The 18768-nt window shown below is 35.3% G+C and overlaps 4 protein-coding genes across 6 annotated transcripts; 1 reads left to right on the top strand and 3 right to left on the bottom strand.

The window, feature by feature from the left end:
- Nucleotides 1–2127: 2127 nt before the first annotated feature.
- Nucleotides 2128–10948, bottom strand: LOC116126522 (protein NARROW LEAF 1-like). 3 transcript variants are annotated; one of them, XM_031412198.1, is made up of 6 exons: nucleotides 10670–10948; nucleotides 9331–9837; nucleotides 9070–9216; nucleotides 5117–5357; nucleotides 3551–4051; nucleotides 2128–3077 (listed from the first exon to the last, which is right to left on the bottom strand). In XM_031412198.1, exons 2-6 carry the CDS (start codon nucleotides 9823–9825, stop codon nucleotides 2680–2682), a joined length of 1782 nt encoding a protein of 593 aa, XP_031268058.1. In that variant the 5' UTR covers nucleotides 9826–9837; nucleotides 10670–10948; the 3' UTR covers nucleotides 2128–2679. The 3 variants fall into 3 exon arrangements, with proteins under 3 accessions (XP_031268058.1, XP_031268056.1, XP_031268057.1); XM_031412196.1 differs by having other exon boundaries at nucleotides 2128–3083; nucleotides 10670–10944; XM_031412197.1 differs by having other exon boundaries at nucleotides 2128–3083; nucleotides 9070–9213; nucleotides 10670–10941.
- A 1383-nt stretch (nucleotides 10949–12331) lies between these two features.
- LOC116126505 (UDP-glycosyltransferase 43-like) lies at nucleotides 12332–14125 on the bottom strand. Its single transcript, XM_031412176.1, has one exon. The coding sequence runs from the start codon at nucleotides 14024–14026 to the stop codon at nucleotides 12551–12553; it is 1476 nt and encodes a 491-aa protein (XP_031268036.1). The 5' UTR covers nucleotides 14027–14125; the 3' UTR covers nucleotides 12332–12550.
- Nucleotides 14126–15170: 1045 nt separating this feature from the next.
- Nucleotides 15171–15597, top strand: LOC116126507. The gene has a single exon (XM_031412179.1). The coding sequence runs from the start codon at nucleotides 15230–15232 to the stop codon at nucleotides 15500–15502; it is 273 nt and encodes a 90-aa protein (XP_031268039.1). The 5' UTR covers nucleotides 15171–15229; the 3' UTR covers nucleotides 15503–15597.
- Nucleotides 15552–18177, bottom strand: LOC116126506 (glutathionyl-hydroquinone reductase YqjG-like). The gene is given in 7 exon segments (XM_031412177.1): nucleotides 15552–15937; nucleotides 16037–16165; nucleotides 16249–16473; nucleotides 16550–16654; nucleotides 16656–16745; nucleotides 16821–17045; nucleotides 18080–18177. Coding segments are annotated over 6 exon segments (996 nt in total). The 5' UTR covers nucleotides 17034–17045; nucleotides 18080–18177; the 3' UTR covers nucleotides 15552–15703.
- Nucleotides 18178–18768: the final 591 nt, after the last annotated feature.

The following is an 18768-nucleotide window of genomic DNA, read 5'->3' as shown; positions in this document are numbered from 1 at the left end:
ATTTATTACGATTTTCTTTAATATTGTACAGATAGTCTACTAACATTTCGTATTACCTTTTCCAAATAATTGTTAACACTTTTTCGATCGACATGTTTATTTATTACCAGATGTATGTTCATATTCCACCTTTTCATATCCTATTCTCCTATAAATATTACTCTGACATCAATCACCTATTTAACATTCTTCATATACTATACATTGTAATTGTTCATTTCCTCTCCAAAACTTAATTCAAAATGGCTGATAAAACATCACAACCAGAAGAATGTGCAACTAATACCAACAACAACCTCAACAACAATAATTCTCCACCGAGGCAACCAAAAAGTATAAATGTTTCACATCTTTTGTATCCTAAATTACAAAATCTCAAGCAAAACCATGATACATATTTGCAGAAATATAAAAACCATTAAAAAAAATTTTGATATGTCGAGAGTTCATCTAATAATTATATTTACACATTCATGTTACTATTTCCATATATTTATAAAAATTGATTGTATATTGTTTCTGTAATTGGTTTAGACATTTTTCAGGGAATGCCAGAATTGAGGGAGATTTTCAAAAAAGTTGAGAGCAATCTGGATGATCTACATACTGCAAGAGACAAATTCGCAGAAGTCATTGACCAGATGTTACAAATCATAGAATCTGCCATAGATATTATTTAAACCTAAACAAAAGAGAGTATGGATATGCACTAGAGGAATTGAACAACTATAAGAAAAATAGAAAATAAAGTTTATATCGTCCAAACCCACTTCATAGCAATGTTTTAAAACCTAGCCCGGCCCGGCTGGTTGAACCAGTTCAACCGGGACACGAAAGCTTCAATGGGCCGGGTTTAATTTTTTCCTATTCACCCAATACCCTAGGATTTTCGGTGATGATCGGCGAACAATTAACTGTCGGAATGTTAGGGCTTTTGAAGAGAAATTTCTGGTGAATGTAATGGTGGTGAAAGATTTGATTTCCGGTGAGTAAATCGACCGGAAATCGAACAAAACTAGCAGTGGCAACGATGAGATTTTTCTGGCGATTGACGAGGCTAACGAGGGTGGGGTGAGGTGGGTTTTGGTCGGGAGGAAAAGGGGAGTAATTCTGGGGTGATGGGGAGGGTGGTTGTTGCCGGAATCGATGGGATCTGGCCTGGAATGCCGACGCTGACGTCAGTGAGATCTGGCTGAAATCAAACCTATTTCGACCAGATCTTGGGTATATTTTGATGGAAATGGGCTCAAGGGACGATTGGGGTTGCATGTGGGGTGTCGCTGCCGCTAATCAGTCGCCGATCGATTTGCAATTAGGGTGTGTTTGATAAATTTTAAACCTATACAGACTTAACTGTAATTTTTAAGGGTATATTTGCTAAATTTTAAATTTTTGGTCAAACCGGTTAAACCGGTCAACCTGGAACCCGAAAGCTTTGCCGAGTTTCACCCCGGGTTGGGTTTTAAAACATTGCTTCATATTATAAAAAAACAATGCACTTATTTATTTTTTTTATAGTAAAAGTATTATTCTTTATATTCAATTTTATCTTGATTTTGGTATTGCTCATTAATTGATTGAATTTTTTCTCCATCATAACATGTTAGTTTTGATTTAATTCTTCCATCTTCACACATTGGATGAGTACTAACAATAATTATATAAATACATTACATAGACATTCCACAAATCTAACCATTTTCAAGAAAAACGTATAAAGATAAAAATTAGTCTGTTTTCAAGCTTTGGCTGGAAAGAATCCTATACTATGAAAAAATCAGTCAATATCAAACTTGAAATTGAACTTAATATAAATTTTAAGTTCAAATAATTATTCTTCGTAATATTAATTGATATTAATAATTATAAAGGTATAATTATTAATTTTCTGTTAACACAATTTCTGTACATATATAAAAGTAATATTTACTCTAAAACTTGTATAATCTAACAATTATCATGTCTCAATCTAATTACTTTATTATGCTAGAATAAATTTATTTACAACCTATTCCAAAAATATTAAATAAACATAACTGTGTAACGCGCGAACCCCATATCTAATTCAATATTGAAACCAAAGTTAAATGGCAAGAAACATGAAAAGAAATATATATTATTAGCACCATGCTTGATGTCAAATAGACTACAAGAATTTGGTTCTTTACTTGAACAAAGTCTTGGTATTAACCGTTCCACATGAAGAGAGAGAGAGAGAGAGAGAGAGAGAGAGAGAGACTTAATGGTATGGTACTATTGATAAAGCCCTTTTGCCTTGCCAAAACTAAACATTTTACCTTTCTTCTGATAGCTGTTCAACTCCCACTTCAGGAGTGCTTTATGAGTTTATGGTACAACGATTTCAACACAGTGATACAAATCGAATAAATATTTAACATAAGGAACTGCTGCCTAGACAATTTTTATACTAAATATCGTATAAACTTCATATGTAACCTACCACTGTAAACTTAGCCCAAAACATGCAAGAACAAAGAATAATGGCTCATCCCATTTTAAGGCATTGACCTACATTTCTTGGAGGAATTCGGATTCTGACACTTCTGAGATACTTACAATTTAGAACTTGAAGCCCCAAGCAATCTGAAGCCAGAACAGACAAAATAACTCCTGACCTCATCCATGATTTAACCATGCAGTATCACGCAACTCTCCCTTTCATTTTGGTTCTTCAATACTAAAGGAAGTATCAGAGTGTTTTCTTCTCTTTGGCTCAGACTCACCTAATCGTAATGAAACATAAATCTCTTCACCAGGACCATTCCTCAATGCCGAGAGGCTTTTTGACTCAAGGTTTTCCTGTTGGTTGTTTCGATGCAACGGAGATCTACCTGTGAAACTTGGAATGAACTGATGTTCCTCCTCGCGAGATGCTTCAATCCCATCTATATGAAATTCGGTGGGGATGAATGTTTGGGGCTGGGTTTCACCATCAACCAAAACTTGCTGGATATTTAAATTAAGAGGCTCAAAGGTTTCTTCACATTTAGCCGGTACCCGTTCAGGGTGGGGTGACTCCCCAACTGTAGAGTCAATAGCATTTCTTTGATCTTGCACTGCAGCTACGTTGAACAGAAGAACCCAGAAATAATCAACAGGGGGATTAGAGAAACATGTCTAAGATCGCAAAAAAACAGGCCTTTAACACTAACACACTAGCCTTCAGAGCCTTTCTTGGCCTCAGAAATCTTCAGACAACTTTAACATCAATATTAAAATATCTAAAACGCAAATATAAATGACAAGTTGCAAGAAGACTGGAATTGCAATATTTTAAACAACTGTTTTAACCCTTTGATCTTCTTCCACTAGCAAATAACGAGCCACTGCCATCCAAACGTATAACCATTCAAAGCTGACTATATAAACATTCAATGGTTTATTTGGTTCAATAGGGAACTTTCTAGAACATGCATACCACTAAACTGGATAATCATTCATGTGTAATACCTTGATATTCTTGCTTTTATATAATTAACCAGAGCACCATATTATATGAAAAAGGTTTCTAATTGATTCAAAAACACACCTTGAAACCCTTCATTGGTGGTGATGAGATCAAGTTCAAGGAGGTCAAGAAGGCGCCCAAGATCAACTCCGCTGGTCCAATTCACTGGAGGTTGACCAACTTTTAGTTTCAACCGACCCCGATTGGCTGTCCCACCCCAAATGATCCCGACAGGCCGTGGCTTCTCTGCATTCTGACCCTTTAAGAGAATGAGACTTCCACTATCACCTTCAAGGTCAAAAGTCTGTTGGTTCTCACCCACAACAAGAAAATCCGTGAAAAAACAAATCCCTTTCTCATCATTATACTCAAGAGCATAGGCCATTATTGTCCCAGTAGTCAGGCCAGAACTTCTTCCCACTTTAATCACTTGCTTGCCAATGAGACTGTTAATTGGAGACTGCAAATCTATGTTATGAACATCATTGATCTCACCCACACCTTTTATGGATGTAATTACGTTGCTGAGATTAAAATCTTCTGCAAAAGGAATGAAAGCCCCATCTGCTCGGACGAATGTTTCTGCAGGGGCACCAAACCGTAATGGGCATGTGTGGGGGTCAGGACTTAATGCATAGCACAAACATGAAATTACAGATAGTCATATTCAGTAAACCATCCATAAAAAATATAAAAAATAAAAAATAAAAAAGAGAGAGAGGGAGAGAGAGAAATAGTTGACAACAAAATTAACCAAGCCAGCACATTACAAACCCTAAAATTTAGCACAACTGCTTGGATTAAGCATTAAGTTCAATGATTGAAAGGAGAGAAGGTTTACTCAAAATTTTATATTGGTAGCCTAAAGTTATGTCCCTCTTCACTTTTTTCCAATTTTAAGCTACAAATACTTTAACCTAGTATGTTTTAATGATCCATAAAGAGAATAATTCCAGCCCCAATAGTTTAAAAGTCCACAACTCTTTCTGCACTCTCAAGGAAATTAAAAAAGTTCAAAAAAGAACACAAGTTTAGCCAATGTTAGATAGGAAAAAGTTACTGAGTTTGGGTAGGTTTATAGACTAAGTTTACTGAAGCAATTAAGCTTGAGGTTGTTATTTGGGATTGAAATTTGAGTAATGGATCCACAAATATCTTATATCAACATGACTGCTGCTACACTGTAGCATAAACCAAATTACAGTCTGTCATGAATATATTAATAGTAGATGGATTAGAAAAAAGGGTTAAGTTCCTCTATAAAACAGGATAATTTCTTTCTTTTTCCAATCAGCAGGGTTACTTTTATAGGCAGCCAGATGATTTAAGTCTGTTTTGATCCCTGATCAATTTAACTTCAGGAAAAATGGCCTCTTTCTATTCCCAATGACAGATTGAGCTATCAACCTGAAATTTATTACTTATAGTCCTAGTGCAAAGTACATTCTACTTGATAGTTTCTGACATTCTTTTTTCATTTCCTTCTTTTCCCCAATAAATTAACTAATGTCAATTCTTGATTTCATGGATTAGGACTGGGATATAATTCATGACTTGAAAACAAGCAGACAAATGAGGAGCAGAGATGGTTTTTCATAAGATCTGTCGGTAGTACATTAATGATGATATAATCTGGAACTGCTTTACCTGGATTTGTTCCTGCAAAGATACCATACCAAAGATCATCTGTGATGAAGGACGTTGCCCTCTCCACGGCACCTAGATACACCCCAGGTCCAAGGCTGGGCGGCAAAGGATGAAACATTTTCTGATTTGGGTAGTCTAAATCGACAGCAACATGTCGATTTGTAAGAAAACCGACCTGTCGGTTTCCTGTCCGGCTTCTAACAATAGCACCCAAGGTTCCATATGTTTCTTGGCTAGCAACCTAGAAAAGGGAGAAGCAGTGTGATTCCAAGAGAAAAAAAAAAAAAAATTGGAGAAACTAATATCCAAATAGGATAAATAAACCTCATTTATAAAACTATGTTTAGGCCATAAAAGAGTACAAAGAAAAAAGAAAAGCATGAGAAGAAATTTCCAGAAAAAAGTACACCTGCCCATACCTAAACAAAAAATTAATGATAAAATAGAAAAACAAGGCAAAAAAACACAAAACTATATACTGGTAAAATATCCAAAACTGGGAATTGCATATTTACCCTACTGTAGCTATTTTTTTGACCTTTTTTGGTATAAGGCTAATAAGACATCTTTAACAGCAAACACAGTGACAAGGAAACTAGCCCTACAAAGTTTATGCAACAGAGGATTGCAAGCTAACAAAAATAAACATGCCATGGATACCGCCATCAACAATTAGATCTGAACCTTCTCTGAACAGACTTGTTACCAGGAAATATTATACAACAGAGACAGCTTCAAAAATGTAAAGTAACAGCAGTTCGCCTCCTAAAGAGAAATACGTATGATTCCGAAGTGCTGGCAATGGTGGGTTCATTACACAGTACTCGTAAGCATAGCAAGTGAGTATCCAAGCCCAGGATCTAAGTTCTAACTGCCAAATGTTTGGAGGTAGAGACTCTGGTTGAAGCCATTAAATTTGCATTGTTCTTTACCTGGCAAACACTGACATGTACAGACATTTCCCCACTTATGTTAAAATAAAATAGAATTTTCAGGCAGAAAAAGTTAGTTTGATACTTGAAAAGTAATTCATCAACCATTACAAAATCTTGTACATAGTCAACGGCACCTGTATCACATTAAAACTTATATGACAATGAAGATATTAACCTCTTAAGCAACAAGGTCCTTCGACAACATTTTCATAAATGACCAGAAAGATTCTAACCATATGAAGAAAGACTAAAATCCTGAATTGTGTAAATCAGGAAATGCAATGTAAAGTAGTTTCAAGTTTTACAAATTCAAATACGTATCAAGAATGCTTTACTTTGGAAGTTACTAAATAATTGATAGAATTGTATTCCCTCATGAAACTATAACCATAGCTTTTGAAGGAGAGTGAAAGAAATTTTATTTTCGTCTAAATTTTGTACACTAATGGCTGATGTTAGTATGACAAAAGCAATCACATCTAATACTTGAAGAACACATAAACTATATAATATCAAATGAATGACTCAAGACATACATTGCCAGATATTTAGGATTATAACATTCCTTAGCAAACTTCCACTCTGAAGTGGTCCCACTTCCATACTGAGCATTGGTAGATGGAAGTTAGAACTTAGAAACATACACAAGTCTCCATTGAGCTCACAAGCAATGGCAAAAAGGGTTCAGGCAAACCAATACGCAATTAATATTATTAAGAAACCAACACTGCAAACATTGGGTTATCAGAACAATCTCTTTCTGTTTCTTAAGATTTCAATTTGCGCTACTAAAACTTGATGTAATACTTCTTACAGGCCGTCCCACATAGATCTGGACAGGTCCTCAACGATAAAATATGAGGTTACAATCCTGAATCCAGTATGGGCGCATGGCTTTGACAGTTATGAAAACAATACAGCTATCACAATAATTAGCTAATTCTCTCAGAACAGCTCTAACAGATCCAAATTGGATAAAGGGATTTCATAGCTAAGCAAAAAGAAGGTGATTTCCACCATTAACAAAAGCTACTACGACAATGAGCAAGGATCGGAGCGCATGTTAGATGCGCGTATACTCTTTTCAGTTTACATAATTCTCAATTTTATTGGGTATCTCCAGATAACATTAATTTATGCTGCTTCTGTATAATAGAAAAGAGTCGGATACAAAATTTCCTCAAAGTCTTAAGTGATGGTCCATATCTTGTCAGCTTCAAAGTTGGGAAACAAATTCAAATGAAAAAAGTAGTAATGTAGACATGATTGCTGTCATAATCTAATATAACTTTTACTTCTTCAGAAAAGATTTGATGTAAGGTTAAATTATGACCACAATATCACCGGAAAATTTTCACAAACTAACTACCATAAAACCCAACCACAACTTCAAATAATGGTGTGATACTTTAACACAAATCCATAAAATATGCTGGTAACCACCTATAGAATAAGATTCACCAGAGGATAATTTTAATGCTTTCATACTAAGAGAAGCAAATCAGAGAAATGGAAATCTATGAATAAAATCCAAAGAAGGCATATGTCCAAACAACACATGAACAACAAATACTTTTCATAACAAGATCCAAAGTTTCAGCAATCTTATGGCAGAGTGGCTTTTCAGTAGTGCTTATAGCATGATAGTGTGGATGTCATAACAGCACAGCCCCACAATACACAAGACCTCCAGTTGCCTCTCACTGCTGCATGCCTTTCCACTAGAGCCATGCAACTAGAAGAGGGTACTTCCAGGAGATATCCAGATTATTATACAATTAGCAAGCAAACGGGAGTGCAGAAGAAGATGTTCAGCACTTTCAATTAATTCTTACAAAAAATGCACCAGTTTGGGAATAAGTACATAAAAAAAGGTCTTCCATTAAACAAATAGGTAAAGCTTGTGTTGTCCCAACTACCATAGTAAACAATTAGAATCCTGACTTTACACTAAACAATGCCCAAATCTGGATGCCATTTCGCATTGAACAAACAAACTCAGGCAAATCATATTCTATCCATAAACATGATGTTCCAGAAGAGAAATTCCAAGCAACATGACAAACAGTGCAGTATTACTAATATGTCCGTATTAAACATGGTATTAGTTAATCCTGAACGACCAGTTTTACTGGGAATAAATCAATCATATAAAACATTTTGTGAATAACATCGAGTTATTCCAAATATTCAAAGATATGTCTTTATTTAAGCCTGGATGCCTTTTGCTTTCCCACCACCAGAAAAATGTTGAATTATGGTTTATAAGAATAAATTTCAATTACTGATGGTAAATTTAAAAGCAGTGATTCCCATTTCAAGGATCTATATTCATGCCCTCAAGGCTTCAACAACAGGAAATTATGAACATAAATTTTGACATTCAAGACATAGTTAATATACAGCCCTTTTAAAAGGTTTACACCCTTTTAAAAGGTTTACTCTTTCTTAAGCTGTATGTACGTTCTAATAAAGGATGATATTTTAATACTTCTCGTCAACAGATCTCCCGGTTAACCATCTTTTTGTTTATCAAGAAATGGAATGCAAAACATGGAGTGCAAAAGCCCTGAAATAACATATTGACTGTCTTCAAAATCATGCATTGTCAGCAACAAAGTCACAAGATTTCCAGAAAGATAAAAATCTTGAAGCAGATTGTTGGCTTCTAGTAGATTACAGTTGCTTTTTCAATTATATTTACCTCCATAAACCCAAAAGATTAAATAAATAAATGGATAAATTTTGGAACTATCTCTGTAACAACACTTATTAATTACCAAACTCAAAGCACGTTAAACTAGAAATTCATTTGCAAGAGAACATTCTTACTATTAGAATTATCAATATCGAATTCTCAAATGGTACATCCCAAATTCAGCATTTACAAACCTGGCCTATGCTTTAATTAACTTGCAATCAGAAAACAGATAAAATGTCTTTTTACAAAGTTGCAGATCATCCCCTATCATTCTGCCAGTATGTAACATATGAATATTGCTAGGAGAAGAAAGATACCTGAGAACCGGAACCAATACATGGGTCACTTCCCCTCAAGCCATCTACAAGCTCAGTATATAGTTCTTCCTTAGGAGTAGGAGCAGGCGCACCATAATAAGAGAATTCCACAACATCTACATCACACCATACACCTCCTGGGCCCTGCTTCAAATGATAAAAACGCATTTTAACATCACACACAAAACAAGGTCAGCCACAAAGAAATACTATTAGAGAATAAGTTTGAAATATCAACATCTAAGTTTGTTCGTTTCTCACCTCAAGAGCAGCTGGTAGACACTGGACAGGGCTAAGCCATTGCCTGTGAACTTTCCGAGCAACAAAGACAAGAATAGCTGGTATATCCGTCAAAACACCCCTTCGAATGCGAAACCCAACTGCCGTCCCAAGACTAAACCGACGTAAGATTTTGCTATGGAACGCTCTAATAGTCATCAGTTCAAGCAATGTGGTAGCTTGCTGCCCTGTTGGCAACCGTCCATGAATTTCAGGGAGAACTCCTTTTTGGAGGTTTCCAAAATAATTAACCCTATCTTCTGCTGAATCGTGTAATCGACTTAATGTAGGCCAGGAGAAGTAGGCTGCATTGCTCTCAGAATGCTGACCAGATGATGCAAAAGGTTGAAGCGGTGATGGACTCGATGAAGGCAGATTAGGAATATTGCAGTAGTTTCTTTCCAAATCTAAAACAGATTCATCAGATTGGGATGATCCTGAGTGCTGAAATCTTAAATCCAATCTGGCCTTGTCCATCTCTCAGCCCTCCTACATGTTATTAATTTAATTGCTATTAAAATTTCAACTTAATAAAAATTTCCAATTCTGTAATACAAACCAGAACATCAACATATTATTACTTTCATACATCATAAGCATCATTAGTGGGACCAAGAAAACCTTGGAAGCAACTCCAAAGTTTTTTAATAGAAAAATGAGCAATAGATTGAAGATGAAAACCACAAGCCAATAACATAGAAATGAACACTTGATTACACAATCAAAACTAGATAAAAGCCACACATCAGACAAGGAAGAATCATGATTACAGAACAATGATTAAATAAAAACTAATAAGATAACATACAAAGTGTCAGAGAAGCATGTCCATAAAATACCAGTAAAACAAATACTATCTAATTCAAAAAGCCTAAAAAAAGACATATCTACTAGGCTCAAAACTCGAACAGCAAAGAAGCAAGTTGTTTCTCCAGAGAAGTGAAAGAATAAAAGAAATGAAGTAAATGAAAAACTTTAAGACAAAAAAGCATGGCAAAGACAGAAGAACAATAGCAGCTTCACTGTGGTGTTTGTAAAAGACAGATGGAACAGCTGAGAAGCCGAAAAGATAGAGCAAAGAAAATAAAGCAAACCAAGTACATACATACTCAATCTAGAATGTTGAAAAGTGCTTCAAAATAATAAGAAGCCAAAAACTTGAAATGGGAACTTAAAAACAGTCGAAAGAGACCAAACCCAGAAAGCCAAAACACAATAAATGAACAGAGCAAGCAAAACCCAGATAGCAAATTGACAGAATAAGCAAAACCCAGATATAAAAAAAAAAAGAATAAAAATACAATCTTTGGTACAAACTCACCGATCAGCAATGGTGGAGGTGTGACGGAAGACTCAAAATGAAAAGTAATGAAGAGTTTCATTCATTCATTCATTGATGCCCTATTACACAATCAGTGTGTAAACTGAAAGATGATGATACAAGTAAGACTGCCAGCAACTTTGCATAGAGAAAGAGAAAGAGAAAGAGAAAGAGATTATAATTAGAAAGTGAAAGCTAATAAATTTTCTAATCTGGTGAAAGAGAAAGACAGAGAGAGAGTGAGAAAAAGGATACTAAATATCTGCGGTTGGAGTGTTGTTTGTGTTTGTATTATTAATCAAATAATTTTATTTTATATTCTTTTGCTGTGCAAAAACTATTTTTTTCTTTTCTTTTTGAGTTTTGGTTGATCAAAATTATATGGTGGAAATGAGAACAAGTGCAGAAAGAAAGGAGTGAGAATGGAGGAGAAGAAATAATTTTCTTGGATCCCACTAATATTTTTAATTTGGTGGCGAAATTAGGGACCCATCCATATTTGCTCCCCAAAAGTAGCACACTCTCTACCCAAATAATTCAATTCCCACCTATACATTTACAAATAACTAAGTGTATTGTATGATTTATGTGTTGCTCTGTTTTATTTTTGTTTTTTGTAATTTTATTAAATAGATATACAATCGATATTGATGCATTCGTTTATTATAAGTTATTAAATACCATTGCCACTTGTTTCTTTTAATGGGTTTTATCTCAACAGTGAAATTTCTTTCTCTCTCTCTCATCTCATGCATGACATCTATTATTTATTTTGTTTGCTAAAGAGATTTGCCTTTGTGTAAGTAGAAGTAAAATAGATTTCAGTCTTTTTCTCTCTCTCTTTCTCTCACATCTCAAGCTCAACAATGACATATTATCCCTTACATTATCTTCCACCTTATGTCACTCACATTATCTTCAATCATCATCAGTAGACTCTTTTTAATATTATAATATCATCAAGCTATCTTATTCAATATACTGCTCACACCTTAATAATATGTTTCCAATAATTCTGTAATAGTCATCACCACGCCAATACAATGATTGTTATGTTTAGCAACAAACTCTCTACAAATTACTTCAAAACTAAATGAATCGAATGAAAATATTTTAAAATTTACAATTCATACGAAACCCTTCTTGTAAAAGACTACATTAATTAGTAAACACCTACTGTTTTTGTTGTGTATGTTTGTGATTATACTTTATTGGGATGGTCTCCTTAGGCATTATTAGATTGTGAATAAGAAAGGAAGAACAAAGTCACAAAGTTCAAAGTCATGCTTTTGTTAAAAAAAAAAAAAAAAGTTCAACTATGCAATTATTGGAAGAGAATATCAAACAAAGGGGTTCCACCACAAACAAGATCTTTTCTTTAAAAGAGAAATGCAAAAATTGGGAAAGTTAGCACTCATCTAAGTGTTGATGGATATATAATTATATTGTAAGAGAATGATCAAATATAAAAGATAAAACATTGTGTTATTAATGGACTAATTCATATGATCCCATCATTGAAATCAAGACGGTTTTTTCCGAATTTAATCAAACCTCAACTAAATCCTCTCAAACATAATATTTTTAAATAATACTACGAATTTTACAAATATTTATATATATTTGTTTTTTCATTTATTTTTTATACAAAAAAAAACTTTATTTGTACACCTAGCTTATATTTTTTGTCGGGCCGTAAAAAAGAAGTTGAATTATGCAATTATTGGAAAGATGTTAAAAATAAATGGGTTCCACTTCCACCTCTTTGAAAGGTTTTAATTATTTATGCCATATACTTTTTTAAAATTGAAAATATCTTTCAGACGAAGAGACAATTTCGTTTTATTTCATCATACAAAAGTCAAGTAAAGCCACTTAGCCTCAAATATTGACTAGTAATTCATCAATCAATGATTTTAATGATTTATATGATGATGATGATGATGATCCATTCTCCATCAAACTTCTCCTACTCTTCTCTTGCATTTCCTTCACTTTTCTCCTCACTTCACTATCACCGTCCATCAAACTTCCCAATCCTTTTTCCAATTCTTCCGCCGACACTAGATCACTACCTTCCCTGTAATCCAATCTAATCTCAACCGCTAATCCCAATTCCTTTACCAATTCGAATGCGTTCATTTGTTGCTCAGCATACACTGGCCACGTGGCGATCGGTACACCATACCATATACTTTCTAGTATCGAATTCCACCCGCAATGTGATACAAACCCCCCAATCGCCTTGTGGGACAAAATTGTCACTTGTGGTACCCATCCGCACACCAGTCCCATCCCAGCCGTTCGATTTAAGAACCCATCCGGCAGTATTCTTTCCAGATTCGTGTAATCATCCGGGAGGTGTATTGTGCTTTTGGGTGCTTCGCGGATTGCCCATAAAAACCGAAATCTTGCCCGATCCAATCCAATCGCAATTTCTTTCAACTGGGCTAACTTCAGGCTCCCCATACTTCCAAAGCACAAAAATACAACCGATGACGGAGGTTGATTATCCAGCCATTTCATGATATTTTCTTGATTGGGTCGGTCTGGATGCCATTCTGCCGGACCAGCAAGGTCCAGAACCGGTCCAATCGGGTAAACCGGTGGTAATCCTCTTATAGAAACCGAGTCAATTGCATAAGGCTCGAGTTCACGAAATGTATTGACAACTATACCCTTGGCTTCCATATACCTTCGCCCATGATACAAATACCAAAAATACCCATCCTTTTTCCTTTTCAGACTTGTTGTTGGTAAGATAAGAGGAGGCAATGGATTGACAAAACTCGGAATAACCAACTCAGTCGTTGAGTCTTTAGGAACAATCAACTCAGTATCCGAGTCAACAAATTCAGTTGCGAGTTGCTTGTCTAGGGTTGGAAAATGAAGCATGAACCCTAAAAAACTCGCAGGAGAAGCGAAGTAAATATAACAAGGAATACCCAATTCATTAGCAACATCAATCATAGAGGTACAAAACATGTCGACAAAGAACCCAGCAACCGAGTCAGACTCAGTTGTCATGATCTTTTCGATTGCATGCTTCACGTGGAGTTTATGCTTCTCTATGTAAACACACAGGTACCCTAAAGAAGACTGGTATTCATCGGGTGAAAGAGGGCCCACGGGCGGGAGATGAAGGAAATTGACGTCGTGAAGATGACGATCAGCGGCGAGGGAGGCGCCACGTGAGTTGATGTAAGCGTTGACAATGGGTCGTTCAGGAACGGTGATGGTGAGAATGGTGGCAGTAAACTGAGGGTGGTGTTGGGTTACAAGTTGAGCAAACTCAACAAGTGGAACAAGATTGCCTATTCCAGGAGTGGAGATAAAGAACAGATGAAGTTTCTTCATTGATTTGTTTTATTAAATGAGAACGATAAGTTGGTTTGGGTTATTGAGATGAGCTTATTTTATCTTTTTGGGGGAGAGACGTGAGGTATAAAATGACTACTAACTTTTGGATTCTTACGCAAACATAAAATAATGCAAACATAAAATAATACTGTAACTTTTGAATTCTTTAGCAAACATAAAATAATTCATTCTGAAATGATTCTATTTTGTTATATATATATATAAAAAATGTGACACAGACAAGTGAATTTGATGAGATTAGGTGGTGATGAACAATAATTTAATTAGGTTGTTTATATAATTTGATTGGAATTTTTGAACACCGACATACATTAATATTTAATAATACATAAAAAATAAGTAGAAGTAGGAAATTAAGAATAATTTAATAAAATATTTATTTAATTAATCTTCAATTTTGATAATTGATGACGATAGAATGGATTTCATAGCCATGTGTTTGTTTATGTATACTTAACCTCAGCGTTGGTTTAACTTAATTGCCTCTTCATTGAATCTATTGGTCAAGTTGTTGATGTTATTTATATTGTTAAAGGTTTAATATAATTATATTGAATTACCTGTTTGATAAAATTGTGATTACTTGTTAAAAAAAAAGTAATTTTACTTTAAAAGAATTTTGTTTTAAATAGAAATTTAATTACAACGCTATAGAATTAAACCCGGTTTATGGTCAAATTTGATTCGAATTGAATCAATATTTTGTTTAATCAATTTATTGGATCTTTGAACAGAGCCCGTCGATGCAAGGGGAAGCGACGATGGGCGGGTGCGAGAGGCTGCAGAAGGCGCTCTGCGAGTGCCATAAGCGTGTTGGATCATCATCTCGGACGCGCGATTCGGCGTGTCGGCACCTGAACCGTGCGCTGGTGCAGTGCCTGGTGTCGGAGGCGTGCCCGGAGGAGTCNACTTAATTGCCTCTTCATTGAATCTATTGGTCAAGTTGTTGATGTTATTTATATTGTTAAAGGTTTAATATAATTATATTGAATTACCTGTTTGATAAAATTGTGATTATTTGTTAAAAAAACAAGTAATTTTACTTTAAAAGAATTTTGTTTTAAATAGAAATTTAATTACAACGCTATAGAATTAAACCCGGTTTATGGTAAAATTTGATTCGAATTGAATCAATATTTTGTTTAATCAATTTATTGGATCTTTGAACAGAGCCCGTCGATGCAAGGGGAAGCGACGATGGGCGGGTGCGAGAGGCTGCAGAAGGCGCTCTGCGAGTGCCATAAGCGTGTTGGATCATCATCTCGGACGCGCGATTCGGCGTGTCGGCACCTGAACCGTGCGCTGGTGCAGTGCCTGGTGTCGGAGGCGTGCCCGGAGGAGTCGGAGGCGGTGCGAAGCTTGTGTGCGAGCGGTGGAACCGCACTCAAACGATCTCAGTGCCAGCAAGCCCAGCTCTCTCTCTCTGTCTGTATCTCTTCTCATACCTCCTAACAAATTACCCTTTTGTCCAACAAAGTCATTGTAATCTTTAATTAAACTGTTTAAATAATATTTTTATCAATATCATGTGCCATATTTTTCAAATTCTCAACTGGGTTGTCTTGTGTTTGTTCATTCCTGTTATTTTATGGAAAATTCAGTGTAATAAAACTGACTTCATATCAATAAATATGGTTGACAGAATGCTGCAATTCAAGTAGAAAACCTCTCTCTGTGATGAGGAGTAGAGTAGTCAATGTTAGGGCCAACAGGAATAATTCCCAATGGATCCATGGAAGGATGGCTTCCGTAATAATGCCTCTTAATGTGTTCCATGTTCACAGTGCCGCTCATCCCGGGGATTTGGAAAACGTCTTTGGTGTAATTGAACAGATTCGGGTACTCTCGGATCAGCTTCTTGTTGCACTTTAAGTGAACCGCATAAACCTATAGTATAAACTTGAACACTGTTATGTTTATGGATATTATATCCAGCACATTTACAGAGTCTCGACGGTACATGCAGAGAAAGGCGAGTGTTCATACCTCATCAAATCTTATTAGAGTGACAAACAAGCGGATGTCGGACTCAGACAGAGAGTTTCCACATATATATCGTTGCTTATCAAGAATCTCCTCGCATTTGTCCAAGGTATCATACAAGTTTTTCACAGCCTGCAAGAGGAAGATTAACACTAGTTCATCAGATAGCACAAGCATAATTTGTTCTTTAAAGATGGAAATAGTAGAAGCAATACCTCCTCATAAGGGCCTTGCTTCTTAGCAAAGCCACATTTATAAACACCGTTGTTTATTCCAGCATATATCCATTGATTAACCTCATCAATATGGGATTGCAAATGAAGAGGATAAAGGTCCAGAGCTGCATTCTCTGCTATATCATTGAATTCAGAATTAAACATCCGGATTATCTCTGAACTCTCATTGTTCACAATTGTTTTGAGTTTTTGATCCCATAGAACCTGACAAAAAAAAGGAATGCATCAGTTAATTTGTGAGATTCAAACATGTGAGCCACTTTAAATGAATGTTATATACAGGAACTGAGTATTTTCCACTGTAATTTTTGCTTGCAATCTCATATAGTTCCCTTATGCTTCTTGCTCCATTCAAAGGGTCAGGCTCCATTCAAAGGGTCAGGCTCGGCTCCAGGTTCTTTGGTTTCTGAAACTGGAAATACCCATCCAATATGCTCATCATTCTTGCTTGTTCTTTCCCATTTGGATTTGACTACCTTGCAATAGATGGAAAAATATGAGAACTGACAGTTCAAAACAACATAACTATTTTTGACAGTCAAAATATTTACTGTGAAAGAGATTGCTCTGCCAAGGCCTTTGATTTTCAAGATTGAAAGACACCTGCACGCCCATGGACAACCATATGCAATGTACAGATGATATCTTCCAGATTCTGCAGGGAAAGGAGTATTTGGATCTCTTGAAATAACATTACGGAATGTTGAGGGAGATCTGGCAAAAGCACCAGACTCAGAAATCTCTTCTATTGAGGACCGAGCCATTCGAATAGTCTGCTGAAGATTAATTGCAGAATTAGTATATCTTCTTACTATCACTAGATCATGATTACCAGAAAAAAAAATCACACTTTTAGCCACTTTAGCAATTTCTAACCATCAGTGCCAGAAAGTCTAGCAGACAAACCAGTAGGTAATATTAGGATACAAACAGACCATAAGATAATTACATTAATTAAAATAAACAAAAGAAAACTTAACTCACAGAAGGTTAGGAGAGACTTCAAGTGAGTCATCAGGGGAGCAAAGAATCACAAGGGTGAAATACAGAAATTTATTTAGTAAGCTAGGTAAGTGTATCTAGTTATGACAGAGTTTCATGGAGGTCATATAATCAATCATATGGAGAAGAAACTTTGCATTCCAGCTTGAACACCTTACTATTGTACTTATACACCTTACTATTGTACTTATACACCTTATAATTGTACTTATACAAGTATGAAACTATTCCTACATTCCCTCATATCTGTCAACCGTTCCTCAGAAAGACACTGCTTGTAATTCAAACATCAATTTTTTACGGCTTCTGAGAGCTAATAGCCTACTGATGAGTACCTCTACATTTGTGGCAGTTGCCTAACTACTATTTAGAAGAGTTAGAAACTAGAGGCACATTAACAAGCACCTCATCAAATGAGATCTACAATATGCATATAATAGGGAAACACCAGCAGATTCTCTTCAGAAATAGCATCAAAAACTATCATTTTGAGTAATTAACATATAACTTCTCCATTTTTAAATATAAATATCCATGTGCAGCCACAGAGTATTCAGTCAACGATCACTAAATACACGTATTTAGATATTTGAACTCAACTAAGAGAAACCCAGCAGACAATTAAGAGCCAAAACCACTAAGCAAAACAACAAACAATCAATTGCAAAGAGAACATTAGAAATCTATCAGGATTCTAACAAGGGAGAGCATGATAGATCAATTAAAAGAGAACCCACCAAAGATTATGATAAATATTGAGAATACAAAGGAACCCAGATACCAACTAAGAAAGTGTAATGAAATTCACCTTGAAAGGATATTGCAAGTGAGTTGCGAAGCTTCTTTTTGGAGTCGAATGAGAGTTGTGTATGTTTTGTGAAGTGAAAACATTAGAGATCCTTTTACTATTATGTTAAGCTGCTTCAGTTCAATTTATGTATCTCCCATTTTAGGGTCCTATTATAGCCTTACCTACTTTTGGTACCATATTTTGATTGCATAACGAACTTATATTCATTACTACATTCTAGATATATTAATAACTAAAAAATTAGGGTAATTAACTACATATATTGATAACTAAAAACTTTTCTTTGAAAAATACCTACTCTCAATAATCCTCACAAATAACATCTATCAATTAGTGCCATATTTTGAATGTAAAAATGGCCAAAATCTGTAGTGTTAAGAGCGCTATGAGTAGGAGGTATGTGTGTCATTCAATAATGTAAACCTTTGAGTTGACGGTATAAAACCGTAGTAATATCCTTGACTTAAGGCTAATTTTGTAACAGACAATAAATACTCCCAAGAAGTGGCAGATCATTGTCTTTTAAGACAAAAAGATGTCCAAGTTTCGGATCTGGAAGGTGAAAAAATGTTAAGGCGGAGTTATTTTGTTAATAAAAATGGAAGAAANCTAAAAACTTTTCTTTGAAAAATACCTACTCTCAATCATCCTCACAAATAGCATCTATCAATTAGTGCCATATTTTG

Source organism: Pistacia vera, unplaced genomic scaffold (assembly GCF_008641045.1).
Source record: "Pistacia vera cultivar Batoury unplaced genomic scaffold, PisVer_v2 Contig180, whole genome shotgun sequence".
Lineage (NCBI taxonomy): Eukaryota > Viridiplantae > Streptophyta > Magnoliopsida > Sapindales > Anacardiaceae > Pistacia > Pistacia vera.
The sequence above is the reverse complement of the archived record's forward strand: the minus strand, read 5'-3'. Positions and strand labels throughout refer to the sequence as shown.

Coding starts and splice junctions, on each gene's coding strand:
- LOC116126522 (XM_031412196.1), bottom strand. CDS start 9,825: ATGGACAAGGCCAGATTGGATTTAAGATTTCAGCACTCAGGATCATCC. Junction 9,217..9,330: donor GTCTACCAGCTGCTCTTGAG/GTGAGAAACGAA, acceptor TATCATTTGAAG/CAGGGCCCAGGAGGTGTATG. Junction 4,052..5,116: donor CTTTGCAGGAACAAATCCAG/GTAAAGCAGTTC, acceptor GTGCCCCTGCAG/AAACATTCGTCCGAGCAGAT.
- LOC116126507 (XM_031412179.1), top strand. CDS start 15,230: ATGCAAGGGGAAGCGACGATGGGCGGGTGCGAGAGGCTGCAGAAGGCG.
- LOC116126505 (XM_031412176.1), bottom strand. CDS start 14,026: ATGAAGAAACTTCATCTGTTCTTTATCTCCACTCCTGGAATAGGCAAT.